Source organism: Bradysia coprophila, unplaced genomic scaffold (genome assembly GCF_014529535.1).
Source record: "Bradysia coprophila strain Holo2 unplaced genomic scaffold, BU_Bcop_v1 contig_94, whole genome shotgun sequence".
NCBI lineage: Eukaryota > Metazoa > Arthropoda > Insecta > Diptera > Sciaridae > Bradysia > Bradysia coprophila.
Window position 1 is genome coordinate 1,389,581 of NW_023504022.1, and position 14,716 is coordinate 1,404,296.

The following is a 14,716-nucleotide window of genomic DNA, read 5'->3' on the forward strand; positions in this document are numbered from 1 at the left end:
ACTCGATTTCATTCAACGCGTCTCTTTACATCACATTGCAATGTGTATTATAATGCAGCCTTCTTGATCGTTCAAATGAATTTCTGTATACACAAGAATTTTAGAACAAAATGTAGGACATGTTTTGCATTGGAAAGGTGATTATGGCCCGAAATTGCGAAAAACGTTGTATCTACCACGGTAGGTATGCCGGTATTTTTTCGCACACGACGTCTTGTCGACCTCGGCTTCGCCTCGGGTCGACAATCGACATCTAGTGCGAAAAAATACCTTCATTCCTACCTTGGTAGATAAATAACTATTGACGCTTCATTTTATGAGAATATCGTGAATGGATATTGACTTCAACACATCGCCAGTTAGTACGCAGTGACGTACTAAGAAGAGAGCATAACAGATATTTTTTCGAACCACCCTAAAGAGCAACGGTTCTTCGTAGAATAGGATTATGGTTTAGTGTCGTATCAAGTCTTTCCGTCATATTTCTCGATGAACTCAGCAGCAACGAAACTGTTTCTTCTATCTGCTTTTATGATATTGTGAATGTAATAATGACAAAAGAAAAGAAAAGAAAAACAGCGAAACACCACCAATATTGACAAAGGCAGAAGAGATGATTTTCGAGACAAGATAATTTTCATATAAATGAATTTGTCTTACAATATCATCTATCGATAATTAATCACGTGCACCACATTATTATTATTATTATTATTATTATTTATACGATATAATGAAATTACATTAAAATTGTCTACAATATATTTCTATATTGCTCCTCCTTCAACTCGTCTTTCTCCCTCCATTCTTTTCTGCGACAATGACGACCGTAACATCATTAATAACTTCCTCAGTAAAGCGGAAGTTTTGTAATAATTCCATTGTTTTTCGCTACAGTCAGTGCAATGGGATCAGGCGATTTACGGGAAGGAAGAGTTAGATAAATAATATGTCGAATAATTGACTGGAATAATAAATTCAAACATCCATTGCCGCCTTTGCATTGTAATGGAAAACGGAGTGAAAATGTTTCGTGTGTATGTGCGGTGGGCACGTAAAATATAAAAGCTTAACTTGAAATTATGCTTTTCAATCATAACTCTTCTCTTTCTGCTTTTAAATATTTAATTTGACGTCGAAATTTACGATAAAACTTTCCCAGCGAAAGAAGAGAATAAAAAAACGAAGAAAGAAAAACGTGAAGTTAACTTTTTATTATCGGAGGGAATTTTAAAGAAAAGATTTTTTCACAGAAAATTATGGTTGACATTAAGCGGTTTTATATTCGGCACTGATACCAATTCATATTTCAGTTCCCCCCTTTTTTTTGGAACGGCAGATTAATGTTTTAGCAATAATTTCGCAAAGCACACGAAGAATCTGAAGATTCATTTTAATTATTTGTTTCCGATTCGGTAACCATTTCGAAGAGAAATCGTGAGCTCGCAGACATTTTCACTGGTGGTTTTAATCTTGATTCCTTTCTATTTCGTCCGGTAACATCACAGGAAACAAAGAAACTTTTTAATTTGGCAATTTTCGTTTATTTCGCATTACTAAATACATCCAACACCTGTTGATATTGTCCGTCACCAAACAGTTGTTGCTTGAGTTGACCATATCCAATGTGCTCCTAAAACGGAATTCATTCTGTATATAGTACAACATAGCGCCTATATAACCGACGAATACCTCAAAAGTAGAATTTCGATTGTCGGTACAATATACATCCTCCGAATTAACAGTCATCATATCGTCGTCGAATTTAGAGGATGTATCACCTGATGATGCCTGTGAATAAGGAGTAAAACGGACGGTGGTATCCAGTGGTGTCTCTCTTAATTCTGGACAAAATGAATTGAAGCTGCCATAGGATTTATCTCCGGAAGATGTTAGTGTATCACCAAAACCAAACTGTTCTCCAAAGCGAGACTGTTCTGCGAAGCGAGACTGTTCTCCAAAGCCAGACTCTTCTCCTAATCCAGACTCTTCACCCAATCCAGACTCTTCACCCAATCCAGACTCTTTTCCCAATCCAGACTCTTTTCCCAATCCAGACTCTTTGCCCAATCCAGACTCTTCGTCCAATCCAGATTCTTCTCCAAATCCAGGCTCTTCTCGCAGTCCAGACCGATCTCCCCATCCAAACCGATCTCCAATGCCAAATTGTTCCCCAAAACAAGATTGATCACCTTCTGTTTCCCGCGATATCTCTTTTTCTCGTTGCAAATCTTCTATCCTGAAAGTGAAGCAATTTAAAGGAGCAATTCAGTGCAAACGAGACTTAGTTGACCTACTCTTTATACAATGCATTTAGTTCGCCACTTTCAATCAGCTTGAAACCAGACGGAGGTTGGTACATTTTTTCAGCCACTTCTTGATCGCATTTAACAAGATTTCGATGAAGCTGAATATTTAAATCGTCAGCTCGGACTCGATTAAATGTTTCAAGTTGCAATCGTTGCTCCAAAAATTCCATTCTTTCTCTGAAATTGTCAAAGTCACTAAATACTACGGACTTGTGAAAGGAAACAACAACACAACGGCTTAAATATAACTTTGAGAGCCAACATACCACCCTGTGATTTTACGTCGAAGTTGTATGTGAGATTGATCTTTACCTTAAATCGGAGTTCGTAACTTTTGGCATCGTTTCATAATTATCTGGTTCAGTGTTGAGTATCATCTGAATCTTCTTGTGTATTTTATGACTGATTTTGTAATTATGGCTTGCATCAAAAACTACCAACGTTTTGTTGAATTTAAGGCAATCTAGAATGGCTTCACCGCCTACATCACTGATATCACAATTTTGAACCTCAATCGCTTTGGATAAATGGAAAAGAAACGTAATTTCGCTGAATTCGATGCCGATTGAAATCCAAGACTAGGACGAAACCAATATGACAAACCTTTCATCCACATATCCTCCTTCAGCCTAGATGTAATAGTTTCCAAACCCCTGTCCAGCAACTGATTTCCATTTAAAATTAAGCACTTTAAACCGGGCACCGAATCGACATCAACATCGCGGTAGCGAAGTGATTTCATCCAACCCGCAGAATTTCGGCTGATCGTTTGGAATTTAATTAGTTCACCGATAAAGTCGGTGGCCGTGGTAGTTAAGTTGCAATGTGAAAGATTCAGTTTTTCAATGTTAGGCAAATCGCGGATGGTACAGCAAATCACATTGCAACCTTCGTCCAATATGTTGCTACGGGCAAAGCTTATAGATTTCATCGAACTGCTCCGAGAGATAGCCTGTAGTGTTGACAGTTTTCTTAAAATAAATTTTGAAAGTCGTTCCTTGACCGTTTACCGTCGCGATCATCTGAACGTAGTCAACAGCCAACGGCAATCCTTCCAATGCCAGCTTTGTTAACACCGAATTACGTATCACGCATCCAGACACAGCTCTAATTAGTGATGACATTATGCTAAGTTTCTTCTCCGGTTCATTCTCTGCTTAACATGTTTCGATCACATAACTAGAATTTCAGACCAAACTTGGTTTATTCTTACCACATTTTCTGGATCGGATTTCCAAAAGTTCTAATGCGTTGTCCTGAGCCAAAGCCTTACAAATCATATCCCATTGGTCCGTTCTGATTCGATCGGCAGCAAAATCTAATTTGTTTTTACTTTTAATTAGTTCCAAAATCGCTGGCACATTTTTGTCTTTGCACAGCGATGTGTATGTTGTATAGAACGATGAATGTTTGGAAGAATTACAACGTCCAATTGGTTGTGCGTGGTCCATTTTCAGTTTAGTTGCTGGTGTTCAGTTTTTTTTTCTTGACCCAAAACTGAATAGAAAGCAAAATCTTAAAACGTAAAAACTCTGCGAATCAAAATTCAGAAGTTTACTAAAGCCTACTGCGCCTGCTGTCTAGGCTCTAAAATAATTGTGGACGTTATATGTATTAGAATAACTATTACCCTTTGATTGACTGTATCAGTTCACTCGAACTTGCAACAGTAGTTGTTACAAATGTCGTTTTTCTGATCAACGTACACATACAGTGCACGTTCTACTCCCCAACATAAACATCGATTATTTGGATCGGATTGAACTATGTCCATGACAATAAAGTTCCTGTGCTGCGAGGCTGCTCACAGCATACTATACATAAATACACAATGGATCTTATGTATAATTATCGATTTTTATTTATGTCGGAGGTTGTTAACAAATAAATTGTGCAGGAAATAAACAGCCCGTTTTTATTAGCCCCGTACGAAGTACAAAGGGGCTTATAGGATTACGATGCCGTGTGTAATTGATGGAATTCGAAGCAGACGGTAAGGGCAAAGTGTTTGCCTATGTTCATAGATGACGAATCTGCAATAAAAATTTTGTCTGTCCGTCTGTCCGTCTGTCCGTCTGTCACGTCGATATCTTGAGTAAATCAAATCCGATTTCAAAAATTTTTTTTCCCCTGAAATATAGTCGAAATAGTGAGGCTAAGTTCGAAGATGGGCATATTCGGGTCGGCCCTTCGTGAGTTAGGGCCACCTAAGTGATTTAAGGTCTTTTGGTGATATTTATGGCAAAATAAACGATGGAAATGTAAATGACACGGCAAATGATAGGTATTGTCAATACCAATCCAGGAAAAAAAAGTTTTTTAAAATCGGGTGAGTGGACCGTGAGTTAGGGCCTTAGAAGTGAAATGCTACTAGGGCCCTATGTGTATTTTACATATATGTTCTATATAGAACTCGAGTAAATTTCATTCGTTTTTCGTAATTTTTGTTTGATTTGGAAGGTAATCGAATGCCGAATAGAATGTTGTTGAAAAAAAATTAAATTTGGGTCCTTGGCCTAAGGCCGCTACTAGGGCCCTATGTGTATTTTACATATAACTCGAGCAAATTTCATCCGTTTTTCGTAATTTTTGTTTCATTTGGAAGGTAATCAAAGGCCGAATAGAATGTTGTTGAAAACAAATTAAATTTGGGTCCTTGGACTAAGGCCACTACTAGGGCCCTATGTGTATTTTACATATAACTCGAGCAAATTTCATCCGTTTTTCGTAATTTTTGTTTCATTTGGGAGGTAATCAAAGGCCGAATAGAATGTAGTTGAAAAAAAATTTAAATTTGGGTCCTCGGACTGAGGCCAATACTAGGGCCCTATGTGTATTTTACATATAACTCGAGCAAATTTCATCCTTTTTCGTAATTTTTGTTTCATTTGGAAGGTAATCAAAGGCCGAATAGAATGTAGTTGAAAAAAATTTTAAATTTGGGTCCTCGGACTGAGGAAAAAAATAAAATTTTAGGGCGATTTGAAATTTTTGTTTCATTTGAAAGGAACGTCGTACGGGGCTTCGTAATTGCGCTATGCGCAATTTGTAAGATGTACATATTACATAATAATTTTACTTTAACTACATTAACAGGCGCAATAGGCTTACGGTCAAAGTAGGGTGACAGACGCACTAGGGTCACGTACGCAATAGATATACGGGTTTGTACGGGGCTCAGTCGCAGCAAACGCTCCGACTGTTCTGATGGCTCGTTTTCAATTGAATCTTGTTGCCGGCTTTAACAATTGTTCTCACACAAAAGAGACAGCATTACCATTAGTGAAATAAGCAAAACAGAACGGGAACATTTTCAATGTACAGTCAGCCAACTATGCAAAGACCCCTACGATTTCTAGCAATAGCATATAATATTATAAGTTACCAGTAAATATTTCGCAATTTTTACCGGTACCTTAATCTACAAATAAAACACGCTGACGGAAGTACTATTACAAACATAAAGAGACAACCAATGGTTGTCCGCAACGTTTGGTTCTGACAATAGTCGATTGTCAAAGCTTATACAATCACCTGGACCGATTTACAGTTTTGTATTTTCCCGATTGAGCTTCATAAATTACATAGCTTAAAAATCATCATTTTTCTTATGATAGCCACCTTCAACCAACGTCACGGATATGTAATTTCGCATCTCTTGTGGTTACGTAATTCAGGAATGACCCGATTGGTATTTATTAACAGAGCAGGGAGTTTTACTCATTCCAATCTGAATGAAATTATTCCTTCAAATGTTATACTGCATGTACAAGACTAAAAACAGTCCAGTCCACACAACTACATTCGACCGAGTGGGGCAGGCATAATAAATTTTTATTTCAATTTTACACAAAAAAAGAAAGAAAAAATAAAATAAAACTGAAATCCAAACAATACAATCGCCAACAAAAGAAAATTAAATTTTTATCGTTTCACCTACCCGCTTTGTCCTCTCGATCCATTCGTTCGCGTGTTATACAAAATTTTCTTTCTATTTAATTTTAGTCTTTCATAGAAAATGCATTTTGCCTGTTTTTAATCTCTGGTGCTATGTGTGTACCCCGCGTGTTTCTCTATTCATTTTCTAATACGAGAAAATGTTCAACACTTCTGCGAGACTTTTTTCTATTCTGTCTATGTTTTATCGTCGATTTTAACAAAAGGATTATCAGCGAACAAAAGAGAAAAGATGAATATATATGAGAGTGTGGATAAAAATGACGATTATATAAAAGTCTATGAGGCTAAGCCATAATCCTGGCACAATGGAACCTTAATTATGGCTTGAGTCAAACGTGTACGACTTTAATTCTTTAATAAAAGAAAACATCGGAACTAGTGTCGTTGGTATTGTCAAGCGTTAAAAGGCACCAACGAATTTTATTAAAAATTCAAATCAAATCGCGGGAATTTTTTTACAAAATTCAAAATCGGTCTGTTGTTAAAATTGGGTAATGAGCACGAGCACACACATCAAATCGTATTATAAAGTAACTTGGGAGCAGGCCTCCTATTCTAACACCTTGACACTAATTTCACACTTTACTTTATAAAGTTCGGAAGTAGTCACGCTGATTCCACATTGTAATGATCATTATCATTGACTATGACTTCCCAGTTCTATCAAGAAAATGAAGCATCCTCGCTCCGAGTTAAAAAATATAGGGAATTCATGTAGTAAGTACTCCTTCCACCTTGCCTTCCACTTTGAAACAAAAATATTTTTGACATCGTGAACCTGTAACTTTATCTACAAAATCTAGTGCATAAAATGGTAGATTTTTTAGATGAAGAATTCCTTCAGTGCATGAACATCAGCTTATGTCATGGTAGCTTTGGCTGTGGATCTGTTATTGTTTTGACAAAAGATGAGTAGCTTCCACCAAGAGACAATTAATTTGATTACAATTTTTGCACACTTGAGAGGTCTGGCGATATAACAAAAACGTTAATATGTTTGCGAAATCCAGACTACAATTAACTCAATTTTGGCAGCAAGAAATTCATGTGTTCGATTGTTTTTTTTATGTTCTAGCAGTGGCATACTAATGTGAATAAATTCTACACTTGTATGATGTCACGGTTGTATGTTACACCAGTTGTCTCGCTCTACGCGTGCTCGTAGAAACAGGAAGGCGTAAGTCCGGAAGTCAATGCGAAACGTATTAACCTGTAACAATAGGGAACGTCAGATTTTTCGAACAGAAACCGAATGTTCAACACAAACGGAGACACAGACGATTTTTCTTTGGCAAAGGTAGATTGTCCCAAAGAAAAATCGTTTGTGTTTCCACCTGGGCAAGAAAGGTAACGTCGAAATCCGGACCTCTTGATGATTTGATGAAAAACAGAGATGTAGAGATGTTCAAAGTTGTATATAACTGGTCAATTGCATAAATGTTGAAGGTAGCGAATATCAAAATTAGTCCAACATTTATATATAACCTCACCTCAGCAATGTATATAACTGAAAAAAAGCTCACATGTTGTCTCAACGCTGTTCAACAAAACGGGGTCTATTAAAAAATCATGAATTTGATAGCTGTAAAATCTCTTGTTTAAAACATAAGCGAGTTTAAAGTCAAGACAACATTAAATTTTCATGGAATTTCGTAACGGATAAGCGAAATTTAACAACCGCAACCTCTGGCGATAAACCGAATGTTGAAAATTTTTACAGAAACTTTTTCCTAACACTAAAAAATTGCAATTTTTAGCACGATTGAATATATATATGTGTATATCGGCACGTGGAAGTTAAATGTTCTTCTTTTTATTTTCAACCTATTTCTGCTTTAATAAAAAAAATTATTTAACTTTATAATTGAAATTCCCATGAAAAGTTATTTGAGGCTCAAAACCAATTTCAATCGACATGCACGCTAATTACAAAAAATCGCTTCTAATATTTTCAAATTAATTAATTTCTTGATGTTATAATAAATTGCTAAAATAACATTTGGTCAGCTCTATTCATGAGGGCACTTACAGAACGACCGATATGTGAGCTTAGACTTTTACTCCACATACTTAAGTGGCTGATGTTGGTTGCGCAAAGATTTGGGTTCGCGTTGGAATGAAAAAAAAGATGAGGGAAGAATGCCAATGCATGGATCTTAGATTGAGGCATTTGGGCAGTGATGAAATCGTTTCACTAAAATGATACAACGCAAACGAAGTTCGATCAACTAATTTGCTTAGAAATAAAAGGCGAAATGATTCGTAACGACTAACGGCTTTTCTTCTAGTCAGAGTATTTAACCTGTCACAGACAGCAGTCAAATTAACAGTTTTACTATCTGATCTAATACTTCATTTTATCGATGATTTTCAAAAATTAATTTCAGAAATCTTTTAATTCACTTGTTCTGAACATACTTTTTGCTAATAAAAATAAAAATTTACGCAAAACCGCACTTTACTACAGTGCTAAGAACAAGATTTTATCCTTTGTAATGTCAAAATCACCCAAAAAATACGAATTGACATATTACTCAACTTCATCAACACGCCATGACACAATCATAACCGATACTGAATAGTTCATGACAACTTTTAAATCCGAAATAGTTATTTCTGAGGCGAAACCGAGGTCCACAAGACGTCGTGTGCGAAAAAATACCGGCATACCTACCGTGCTAGATACAACGTTTTTCGAAATTTCGGGCCATAATTTCGGGTTGCAGATAGAGTTACTTTCTTCGTCAAATTTTCGAATTTCGTCAAATTTTCGAATTTCGTCAAATTTTCGAATTTTGTCAAATTTTCGAATTTTGTCAAATTTTCGAATTTCGTCAAATTTTCGAATTTTGTCAAATTTTCAAGTTACGTCAAATTTTTAAATTTCGTCAAATTTTCAAATTTCGTCAAATTTTCGATTTTCGTCAAATTTTTGAATTTCGTCAAATTTTCAAATTTCGTCAAATTTTCGATTTTCGTCAAATTTCTGAATTTCGTCAAATTTTCAAATTTCGTCAAATTTTCAAATTTCGTCAAATTTTCGAATTTCGTCAAAATTTCGGTTTTCGTCAAATTTTAAAATTTCGTCAAATTTTTGAATTAAAGTTCTCGTATGTTTCTGGTGAGCATCTGCCACTTTGCGACGCAGAATTTTTTTGGTAAATTTTTTGTTGAAAATTTTTCAGTCAAAATTCTGTTGGTTAAAATTTTTTCTGAAAAAATTGATTGTCGAATGGTTTGGAAAACTAAGCCAGCTAATTTCAATTAATTGGCTGTGCAATTCAATTTTGCATAACGACGCTGACAGCGTCACCTCTCGCGATATCACTTGTTTTAGAAGTTATCACACATATAGAAAGAGTTTTTGCCGGGATGTTAAAGGTAGAATTATGTTTTGCATTTTAAAAGTTCATTTTTCGCAGCTTGTTGCAGAAAACGTTGTATGCAACACGTTGAGAAAAGTGGTAGTTTTTGTCACACGATCACATCACATCACATCTAGTGACAAAAACTACAACTTTTCAGAGTTTGCAAATTTTGCATATTATGATGCTGAGTGGCATAAATACCGGTACGGTATCTGTACTTCTTGTTGAATAGATGCATCGATTAAGTTTTTTCTTTTAACTCTTTTTTAACTCTTTATTTTCTAACAGTAACAATGGATCTTGGAATGACTAAGTATTCAAGCTGAAAACATAATTTACGGTACATAAATGATATTAAAAATACCAAAGTTGGAAAACTTTTCGCTTTGAACCTTTTTTTCGTAGCGTCACGTTCACGTTACAACGACAACCCTTCTTATTGTGCAGTAACTTATTTAGAGATCCAATGTATACTGATCAATAATATACTTACAAAACGTATATGACCTGTTTAAGGAAATGAGCTTTCAATATTAGAGGGAGAATTCTTCATTTACTTATTTTATTGCTGCTTTATTACGGTAGCGGTAAACATTTTTTTTGTCTATAGTTCGATGACAAATCAAATCGAATACAAAATCATTTATGATGGCTTATAGCCATGGGATACGTAATACGTCATACCTTTATGGTTACGACTGATTGTGTCCTTTTTCTTCCTATTTAAACAAAAATAAAATTGTTGGAACAAATTCACATATTTCTTCTTGTAATTCAGATGCGAAAACTGCGTGAAAAATCGTCATTTAAGTGTAGTGTTGGGATATTTTCGGCATTTGCGTCGAAACACTTTACTTTTGGTGATAAAATTTATGTGCTTAGCAGCGTTGTGTAGAAGATTTAAGAAGAGGGTAAAGTTGTTCGAGTCTGAGGTTTACCATGTGCTTCCTCCATTTTTACACACATCCTTTTGATATGAAGGCAAAATGGGATGAGTTGTCGATGTGTTTAACTCACGGAAAAATATGAAGTTCCACTTCGATTCGCTCTGGACTTTGCTCCTCTTGGAACTTATATTATCTTTCTTTAGTAAACAAACCAATATTGTCAACGCCGGTTGGAAATTCAGCTTTGATTTCTAGCACTTCTGAGTTCATGTTTTTTTTAAACTAAATTCGAAATTAGCTATTTTCCCGGAATGCCAACAAACCATTCGGAATGTAAACGGTAGTCGCTGTTATAAAATAAAGTAAAATTTATTGTAGATGAAGTGTTGGTGGACCATTCTCTAATAAATAGGCAAGCAGCTTATTGTACCAAATTTTCGATTTACTAATAACGAAATTGTGCTTTCTGGATAATCATTATATGGAGTAGTACCTTTACCGTTGTGATTGCTCAGATAAATCTACTTGTTATTAGGATGGGTCGAATTGTAAATTGTACCTGAAATGTAGAAAGGGTAGAAATAATCTTTTCAATTCGTTTTTCTATGCCTGAAGACGGATGGATTTTTGATTTTCGTGGCAGTAGATTGAGATTGTGATTACAGTCTACTGATTAAGCAGAACAACGCATATGTTAGAGATTTCTATTGAATGACTTTTACAGTCGGCGTCTTTGAGTGACACATTTCGTTTCAGCTGTTTTTCACTCATACAAGCAAACATGTTTTTACGTCTTTAAACGGTTGAAACTGTGTTTATTGGTCACCCGTATAAACAAGCATTAGCACATCTGTCTGAATGAGTGGATCAACTGAAAGAAAATGCGTCACTTATCTCAAAGTCGCCGAATGTATGTCATGATTTGTAGATTTTAACCACCAAAAAAGCTATGGTGTTGTCGTTTAACAGCTCAATTATTAACTATTAACTCTATGTTGTAGTAATGATTTCACTGATACATCCGTTTTGAGGCATGATAAAGACGAGTTTAAAGAAAAGATTTCTTCTAAAAATATTTCTTTTGCGCCCAGCTTTTGTAATTCAGATTGGTTTGTCATGCTCATTTACATTCGTTGGTTCACGTCTTAACTTACTGCCTTTTGAAAAGTTCATCAGCAACCAGAGATAGCAGTTCTTTAGAATCCAATTTTCTGGCTCGTAACCTTAATAATGTGTGTGCAACTGTGCACGCTCTCTTATTACAATATCTGCAAACTAATAAAACTTTTAAATCCATCGCAGGAATAATAAGCACTAAAATAGACAAGAATTTGGCTTATAGCTCACTTTCAAACTGTTGAGGTTTTTTTTTCTTTATCGAAGGACTTATTGACTTTTTATTACTTTGTAAAACATTTTGCCATTTATTTCTCTTATAATCCAATAACGAGCTAGTAATTACCTGCGCTATTTTATACTCTAATCACAAAACTATAAACTATTCTGAGAGACTAACGAAAAACTTTAATCATTAGTCTTGTCCCAGTTCTGTAATAAAATAAAGAAACGAAACTTCAACGTTTCATTGTTAAGGAAATTCGAATCTCTATTTAATTAAAAATGTTGTTCTTGCTATGCATCACAAGAGGAAAAAAAAAACTTTGCAAAAAAATGTTCGTCTTTTTTTCAGTTAAGATTTTCCGCCATCCATCCATTTACAACTGCTCTTGTTCTGTGTTCGCTTTCATCCACTTATCATCAGCATGATTTTCATTCCTTATAACATCAATTATATGCATACTACATCATTTAATGTTGCATAATACAAAAATAGTTTGAGCCACCCACAAATCGCCCACACCCATGCATATCATAAGATGGGAATAATGTGTCAACAAACCACATAACTTCATTACGTTTAATGTTGAATCGTACCACAAGAAAATGTTGCATAGTAGATGAGGAATAGGAAATTTATTTTCCGAGACCTTTGAAGCTTTTTTTTTCATTTTACGAAAAAGATAAAAACTAAAATTGTGCAAACTATGAAAGCAGTGGTACTGAAGTATATCCAATCGACCCCCACATTTATATGTTCAACAAAGTACTCAAAGAATTGCATTAAGAGCGGAACGGAAAACATAATGAAGAAGCGTAAACTTCATCGTGTCTTCAACGTCAAAGAAGTTAGCTGTCCTGAAATTTGAAGAAAAAGTCAGACCTGTGAGATATTGACATTTTCTGTAGCATATGGCTTTAATTCAGTATGGGGGTAGACGTGTGCGCCGGTATTATAGTTGAAGGAAAAAATCGACAGCGGCGGCGCGCCGGTGGCGTTTCGACGGCGTAGCTTTATTTTATAGTGAACGATATAAATTATAGAAATTTAAAAAAAACGGTCAGGATGCTGGCTTCGTTAAGCGGATTTCGTCCCTCTGCATTAGAACTATTTTTTCTAACTAGTGTGAAAAAGACATTACACAAGTAAAATAAAGTACGTAATTGCTTCCAAATTTTTGTTTTGACACGTGAGATTATAGCCCTTGCCTTCGGCTAGTGCTACAACCTACCAACTAGTCAAGACAAAAAATTGGAAGCAAACTTTTTTTGCCTTATTGCCCCCCAAAAAACCCATAATTTTCATATGGATTGTGTTTCGTTTGCCAAAGCTATTCTAAAAAATCATTATTCACCGGTTCGCATTCAACATCTCCCTGACACAGACTGAAATTGGTAAGGTCCAGCGGTTCGAATAAGCAAGAACTTTTGGGGATCGCACATCTCCATCGAACTCTTGTCAAATTCACTCTTATTAAACAGAAGACACTCTACTCTCATTTAGCATAAATATTTCTAATTATGTTAAGTTATGTACCTGTGTTAGCACAATGGGCTCATTGGAGGCCTAACTGTTTTTGATTTTAGTCCATTGAAGGGACCCTCAATCCATTTCAATTCTTCACAGAAGTAATTAATTAGACGCCCTATTAAACACTAAATTTAATATGTTCCTTAACTCCCCTACAAAATTAGTAACGGGTATGCCTTCCTTGTTTATAATGTCTGGAGTAATTATATCTACTTCAGAGGAAGAGTATAGGACTCATTCACCGGTGATTCCGGGCTCAACTCCAAATGCAAACAATAATTATCTGGATTTATGTAATTAAGTTTTCGAAGCTAGTACTCTAATAGTTGATACACAGCAGTAACAAGACTTAGACTTAAACTTGTTACTTGAAAAATAGTCGGCGGCGGCGGTGTGGTCAATATTTTGTCGGCGGCGGCGAGAGGTCGGCGTGGGCCTTTTTCCACGGCACGCAGGCGCGCCTTCGGCGGCGCACACGTCTAAGTATGTGAATGTAAAACACAATTTATCAATTTTTCCCCTTTGTTCCAACCGCCTGCACTAAAATTCGAACTCTCGACATTGGGACGAGTTCAACGAGACTGTTAACTTTGATACACAGGAAGTTTACATTCGGAAATATGAGAGGAGGTAATAGATGGAAAACTTGTCAACCTGAGGCCGAAGCCGAGGAACAATATTTTATGTACATGAGTGGGAAACCCATTTTAGAAACTGTACTTTTCTACTATTCAATAAAATTGCAATGAAAATGTGCTGAAAAGTCAAGTTTAAAAATTTCTTGAAAAGAAAATTCATTTCATCACATAGGATTGCCAATTGTGGTACTGTTGCTATTATCAAATAAATCCCACCCTATGCGACCGTACAAAGTAAAAGTCAATCTTCTTAAAATATGCTCCGATTTTATATAACGAATTGCGAACCATGAACCGTTCATTGAATTTCCTTCTTTTTTTAATTTTTTTCCACTTCTTTTCTTTTGGTATAGGAACATGGACAAACAAAAATTCACTCTGCTCGAAGCGTACGTTAAAAAATCCGTAGCATTGTCGAAACTGCAATTGATTGAAACATTCCAGAGCGCAGATGAAAGCACCAACCACTCATTAGATGAACTCAACAATATTTATACGGAAGTCGGAAAATTTATAGACTATTACGATGCGAAGGTTGGTATTATTTCCGTGAATTTAATTTCAGAGAGAAGCAAAAAAAATATCTTCATTTATATGTTTGTGTCCTCATTCACCTTCCATTCCTCCATTCATACGCTTCTTTTTGAACGAGAAAATAAAAGAAATCATAAAAGAAAAGTTTTGT

At 35.6% G+C, this 14,716-nt stretch overlaps 2 protein-coding genes across 4 annotated transcripts in view; one reads left to right on the top strand and one right to left on the bottom strand.

Moving 5' to 3' along the window:
* Positions 1–14,716, top strand: part of LOC119084824 (tripeptidyl-peptidase 2) — a 32,624-nt gene that overhangs the window by 16,599 nt on the left and 1,309 nt on the right. For both annotated transcript variants that reach the window (XM_037194904.1, XM_037194905.1), the window contains exon 13: positions 14,385–14,565. In XM_037194904.1, the coding sequence (XP_037050799.1) occupies positions 14,385–14,565 (181 nt within the window). The remainder of the gene's footprint in view (positions 1–14,384; positions 14,566–14,716) is intronic.
* LOC119084826 (protein Cep78 homolog) lies at positions 1,522–3,887 on the bottom strand. Of its 2 annotated transcripts, none has more exons than XM_037194906.1 (7): positions 3,526–3,887; positions 3,320–3,465; positions 2,913–3,261; positions 2,622–2,826; positions 2,298–2,486; positions 1,693–2,239; positions 1,522–1,633 (listed from the first exon to the last, which is right to left on the bottom strand). In XM_037194906.1, the coding sequence occupies exons 1-7, from the start codon at positions 3,758–3,760 to the stop codon at positions 1,544–1,546; spliced, it is 1,761 nt and encodes a 586-aa protein (XP_037050801.1). In that variant the 5' UTR covers positions 3,761–3,887; the 3' UTR covers positions 1,522–1,543. The 2 variants fall into 2 exon arrangements, with proteins under 2 accessions (XP_037050801.1, XP_037050802.1); XM_037194907.1 differs by having other exon boundaries at positions 3,320–3,462; positions 3,523–3,887.

Bases quoted from the DNA above. Each gene is read 5' to 3' on its own strand.
- LOC119084826 (XM_037194906.1), bottom strand. From the start codon at position 3,760: ATGGACCACGCACAACCAATTGGACGTTGTAATTCTTCCAAACATTCA. The intron at 3,466-3,525 runs GTGGTAAGAATA...AAACATGTTAAG, and splicing joins GGAAATCCGATCCAGAAAAT to CAGAGAATGAACCGGAGAAG. The intron at 3,262-3,319 runs GTAAACGGTCAA...TCAACACTACAG, and splicing joins ACGTTCAGATGATCGCGACG to GCTATCTCTCGGAGCAGTTC.